Below are 6,089 nucleotides of genomic sequence, written 5' to 3'. Positions count from 1 at the left end.
AGTGGATGTGGTGGCAAAAGACATTTCTTTTCTAGTGATGGAATGAAGAAAACTGGAGTACTCCATTATATCAGCTCCTTTAAAACAACCCTTTGCTACTTGAGAGGAAGATAGCACTTGAACTAATGGTGGAACTAATGGTGGAACTACAGGGAGATGAACAAAGTTTTCATGCTTATCACTATAATTATTCTGATCTTGTCAAGGCCAGGGTAATTAATATGGGATCATAAAACTTGTCAACATTTTTTCCTCTATTTCTTTGGTTGAGATAGTTTTATTTTCTCCTGGAAAGGAGTCCAATATGCCTTTACTGTCCTTCACTATGATGTCCTGAACTCTTTCTTATACTGCCATTTATGGAGGGCAGAGACCAGGGGGAGGTTCATCTTCTTGAAAGTCCTAGGTCAGATGGTGGACCATGTGAGGGAATAGGGGTGAGAAATCAACCCTAAGAAAATCTAGACTTCAGCCTTCCCAGCCAACTGTTGGGGAATAGAGTGGGCTGGGAAAACCTAGAGGATTCTAAGCAGTCTGGAATAAGTTATTGTCATTTGTTTCCTTAGTATCTAAGAAGGAAGTCCAGAGATTTATTGGATTTTTCAGGTTTTAGAGAGACCATATTTCCCACCTGGGCATGGTGAGGGTCATTATTTACCTCCAAGTTTGCCTTTTTCATATCTCTGGAATATCTAAAACAGGCTGTCCACCAGTCTATCCCCTTGGACCATTATGACTCTACAGAGCCCATGTTTCTGGAGGTCTCTGACCATAAAGACCAGGATGAATGGAGTCTTTGGCTCTCTCAAGAGATGACCAAAGTAAGTTATTGTGAGGCCCATGGAGCTTCCTTTATAGCAGCCAATCACCTATAACACTTCTGAAAAGTAGTTGCTTATCTCTTACTGGGCCCTACTTGCTACTGAACAATCATTCTTTGTCCAGAGCTGTCTTTTGGGAATTGAGATGAAAGCTGGTCTAACAAGATAGAGCCCAGAAGATGCCCTGTTGCTAAATGGAAATGATGCATTAGAAATCATTCTAGCCACCGAGAAAAAGCAACTGCCTGAATACAGAGGTTGAGGGGACATGACAGAGGATAGACTCTAAATGAACACTCTAATGCAAATACTATCAACAAAGCAATGGGTTCAAATCAAGAAAACATCTAATGCCCAGTGGACTTACGCGTTGGCTATGGGGGGTGGGGGGGGAGGAAAAGAAAATTATCTATGTCTTTAACGAATAAAGCTTGGAAATGATCAAATAAAATATATTAAAAAAAAAAAAAAGAAATCATTCTAGCTTAGTTCCTTCCAGTATTAGTATCCTTCACAAAACAACGATGTCAGAGATATGAGCCTCTAGTTCAGACCCTGGAACATGGCCTCCTGCATTGGCCCAGCTCATGTTGATGGCAGAGACTTTAGCACTTAATCTAGATCCTGGCGTCCAGGGGAGCTTCACATCAGAATCTGGCTCCTGAAAACAACCTGGTTAACTGATGACTCATTCGCTATGAGAGGAGTATGCTTCTGGACTTTAACCGGCCTTAATCTGAAAACGGGAAATATCCTGCATTGTAGGTTGGCAAACAATGAACTAAAGGTCAAATCCTGCCCACCACCTGTTTTTGTATGGTCTTTGGTTTTTTCCCAGAGGCAGGCGGGACTTGGCTGTGTTGCAGTTTGCTGAACCATGCCCTATGGAGTAGACATCTAGCCGTCCTAATGGCTTGAACTCTGGGCTGCCTGGTTGGCAGGAGAGAGCAGAGGCAGAAAAGATCCTCATTTGTACTAGTTTCTGGTCAATGGACCTGGCCAAGTGTTCTGAGGCCTGGAGAGCACAAATGGGATAATCAAAGGATAGCTTAGGACCAAGGCCAATGGAAGAAATTTGATGCCTCCTCCTCCATCATATTGTTTGCAGGGCATTTTAGCACCCATCAGAACCATTGTGTGCCGAATGACCGGGTTAGGGCTGTTACAAGAACAGAAGTTGGGGAATAGGTCCAGTGCCAATTGGAAATTCTGGTAGTGAACCATGCTGGGTTGGCCCCAACACCATATGATCCCCTTAAGAAAGACAAGGGCAATTCTACCTCAAGGGACTTCAACTCGTACCTTAGTGGCAAAATGGCACTTTGGCAAGAGGTTTGCCCCTGCGTGGAGGAGCCGTGTCATTAGACATCCGACTGACCAGGTCAAATGAACCCCCCAGAAGCCACAGAGGTGACTGATCAATGCTGTCCAGGAAGGAGAAGGGCTCTCCAGTCTGGTGGTTGCCCCAGAGGGAACAACATTTCTTGTTTTTTGCTTAAAACCCTTACTTTCTGCCTTAGCAATAACTCTAAAACAGAAGGGCAAGGGCTAGGTAAATGGGGTTAGGCGATCTGCTCAGGGCTACACAGCTAGGAAGGATCTGAGGCAAGATTTGAATGCAGGTCCTCCTGACTCCAGGTCGGGTACCTTATTCATTGTGCTGCCTAGCTGCCCTTACAGTATTTCTCTGGATATAGTGACACACTGCCTTTTTGTAGGTTTGGTATATGTTTTGATTTGAGCATTTTACACTATTGAATTTCCCTCGGTGTCAAATGGTCAAATACTCACAAGAATCCTGTGTAAGCCCAGTGTCATGCTAAGCATGACTTTCTCTCATATTTAACAGGATTCAAATCTTAACCCTCCTAATGATTGCCATATTACTGAGGACAGAACTATTTAATTTTTAATCTTTGTATTCTCATAGCCTAGCCTAGCACCTTTTATGCTATAATATTATCAAATTAAAACAATTATTAATAGATGGTGAAATAAAGGTGGTCACTTCATTAGGCTTCAGGAGTATTCAAGGATTATTTGGTTCTTGAGATGAAAGGGTGGAGGTGTATGAAAGTAGGTGATGAGTTCTAAAGCTAAAATTTAGTTCACAAGATCGCCAGACGACGAGGAGGCAATCTTGTTTTTGGACTGCTCCTAGCTTGCTTTTTGGGAATGAAGAAGCTGCCTCACTCTCTGGACATCAGCTTCTGCAATCTGTAAAGTGAGGGAGTTGAAATCAGTGCTCTAAGGTCCTTTATTCTAAGTTCTGTGCTCAGTGGAAAATTCCTATGATGAAATTTGAGGATGTTACAGTTTTGTTGTTTAAAACGAGCCCAGAAAGAGCTAGCCATTTTCTCATTATGTAATCTTTCTTAAACAGCAGCCAAATGCAGACCAAATTGTTAGAGCTGGCTATTTTGTAAGGGATTTGAAAACAGAAAAAAAAAACACAACAAAACAACAGATCTCAAAGAAAATCGTAAAATTCCAATCTTAAACAAGAAACAGAGCAAGGCTAAGACTTAGAAGAAAAGAAATGCTTCTGGAGCCAAGAGAACCCACTGAGGTTAACACTTTCTATTCCCCCTCCTGTGTAGGAGAGTTGGTGGGAGAAATGAAGCCCCTCAAGCTGCTTCAATTTGTGAAAGCGCAGGAGTAATCGCATGAACAATAGTCAGCAGGAACAGCTGACATTTATATATCTTTAAGGTTTGCAAAGCACATTACATACATTATCTCATTTAAGTTGGATCACTTTGACATGAGATAAATACAGTGATGCTTTTTTTCTGAGAGGAAAACAGAGCAGAAAAGTGGAAAGGAAATTTATATTCGCCCCTATGGTGCAAAAGGTCAAATAAGTCCTTCCAGCAAGCTGGGGGAGGTCAGGGACTAGGATAGGGAGACATCCTGTTTACTTCTATGTAGCCAGTCCTGGGAGTTGAGTGATGTCACTGGAGCCAATTCTTTTCTTCTAGGCTGAGCTGAACAAGAAGCTGAAGGAACTTCTCTGGGACATGAGCAGAGACAAGTCTTGACAAATGCTTTTTTTCTAGTCTTCAGGCGATGATAGCAGGAATTTTTAGGAGTGCCTTGAAGTGAAGTTCATTTCTCAGGTTCTGACACACATTCTTGGCATCTCAGAGACTTCTGAAAGTCAAGCAGTTCTGGTTAAAAAAAAAAGGATAAAAGTTAATAAGGCAAAAGGTTTCCTGGTTTAGTATTTTAGCCACGGTTTTTAAGGATGAACTTCCGAGGCTCCAGCATTCTGTGCCTGAGTCAGTTACTTGTAGAGCAAATACAAATAATATTACTTACATGCAATCTTAGGTCCCCAATCTCAATTTGGCAAATTGGTCTGCAATGGAATGCAGTTTGTGTTTGACAGCTGAATGACTGTGTGATAGTACCCAGTAGGTACAGAAAAGGCAAAAAAATTAGCTGGAAACAGAAAAATGGAAGATGTAACAAACTGAGAACTTGACAACAATGTTGAAATTCTGAAAGGTTGATGCAACAAAACCCAAACGATTTTGTCTGGGTTAAAAAACAAACAAACAACAACAAAAAACCCAACAATAAAAATGACTAACATGGCAATAAATGTTGAGACAGAGGAAACGAGGCTTTGAGACCCAAAAGGTCCCTTTGAATCCAAATCTTCAAGCACCTTGACAGCACCTGGGATGTGGGTGCCTAGGGGTTTTAGAGCCACGGATGTAGTGAGGCCACTTATCCTTCTTGAAGATATTCTGGTTCCCATAGAGATAAACTGGAGAAGTTTGCAGATCACCTAGAAATGCCACAGATGCTGGCCATGGTGAATTCTCTGGGTAGATGGAAAGTGGCTCCATAACCATATCCCCTTCAAAGGGAATGCTACACCAATGCTGCCAGGTTTTTAGAATTCTTTCCATTCTGGTAGCATTTGGAGATGAAGCCTGAGCAAATGGTGAGCCCGGTTTATCATGCTTTTCCTGCACATCCACATCCATGGACTTGGACTCTGCTCCATTCTTTGAGAAGCAATTTAACTTAGGGTATATTGAGAGAACTCCATCCCTTTCCCTAGGAAAACTAGGGAAGCAGAGGGGCAGGGGATTTTCTCTAAGCTCTTGATGGGAACTCCAATCTCTCTCTATCTTGGTCACAGGCTCCCTCTCTTCTGCTTCCAAAAAGCCCGAACATGCTGTTCTCGCTTCAGTTTGGAAAAAACGATTTTCCTTTTTCTCTGTCAAGAAATTCTCAGGGGTTTCCTCTACATCCACACTGAAGACAGAAAGCGTTTCCTTTTCATTCTTTTGCTTCAGGGAATTCCTTGATTCTTGCCTTTCTTCTACAGAATTTTGATAGGGTCTCTCCAGGGGCTTCCGTAGACAAGCTGGTGCCCACGGCATTGGCACTGCCAGGGTGGCAGAACCCAACAGGGAAGTAACTCCGGAGAGTGGACCTTGCGGAAGCCAAGGGCTGCCTCTCAGGGTCCCAGGGGCCAGGCAGGGGGGTCTGAGGCAGGGGTTCCCCCTTCTTCTTTTGGGTCTGGGCGGGCCAGCATCGATGGGGGCACAGTGGGGCTCCCGATCTGGGTCTGGGCAGCTGGAGACCCCTGGGCCAGGCCATTGTGTCAGGAAGCCCCCTGGGGCCCTGCGGCCAAATTCACTGTCAGCTCTGAATTGCCCCACCATAGCCAAAGCAACGTCCAGTAACTGTAGCAACGAAGGGCCAGGAATTGCGCCTGCGCAAAGGAAAGCGCCAAGGTGACGGGTGGTCCTTCTGTCAGCTAGCTGGAGCGTGAGGATTGACGGAATGCTTTGGCTCCGTGGGGGGCGAGGGTCCATCCGAAGGAGATGGAATGCCTTGCTGCTGTCTGAGGCTGGAAATGTCTGAGGGCATATTTGAACCCAGGACCTCCTATCTCAGGGCCTGGCTTTCAATCCACTGAGCCACCTAGCTCCCCCCCTACCCACCAGTATTTTTTTTAAAGGAATAACGGCAATAAATTGAATAAATATAAATATATAATTTAATTTAATAAATTTAATAAATATAAATATATGATTTATATTTATTCAATTTATTGCTCCAAATTTAGATTTGGACGGAGTGGGGGGGAGTTTTCTGTGGGTGGAAATAACAGAGAAAACTAGCTCCTTTTTAAAAAAAAAGGAGCTAGTCAGGTATTCATGGAATTAGGCAGGGGAAGGGATATATATACATATATATCCCTTATCCCTTACTGGGGTTAAGTTTTTTTTTTTTTTAAACCCT

General features: G+C 43.3%; 1 protein-coding gene across 1 annotated transcript; it reads right to left on the bottom strand.

Annotated features, from left to right (window-relative positions):
- Positions 1–3,289: 3,289 nt before the first annotated feature.
- On the bottom strand, positions 3,290–5,674 carry LOC103100041 (uncharacterized). Its single transcript, XM_007504600.2, has 2 exons — positions 4,143–5,674; positions 3,290–3,991 (listed from the first exon to the last, which is right to left on the bottom strand). The coding sequence occupies exon 1, from the start codon at positions 5,657–5,659 to the stop codon at positions 4,487–4,489; it is 1,173 nt and encodes a 390-aa protein (XP_007504662.2). The 5' UTR covers positions 5,660–5,674; the 3' UTR covers positions 3,290–3,991; positions 4,143–4,486.
- Between the last annotated feature and the right edge of the window lie 415 nt (positions 5,675–6,089).

This window comes from Monodelphis domestica, chromosome 5 (genome assembly GCF_027887165.1).
Source record: "Monodelphis domestica isolate mMonDom1 chromosome 5, mMonDom1.pri, whole genome shotgun sequence".
Classification (NCBI taxonomy): domain Eukaryota; kingdom Metazoa; phylum Chordata; class Mammalia; order Didelphimorphia; family Didelphidae; genus Monodelphis; species Monodelphis domestica.
This window is presented reverse-complemented; position numbering and strand designations above follow the sequence as displayed.

Excerpts from the sequence above, each read along its gene's own strand:
- LOC103100041 (XM_007504600.2), bottom strand. The coding sequence starts at position 5,659 with ATGGACCCTCGCCCCCCACGGAGCCAAAGCATTCCGTCAATCCTCACG.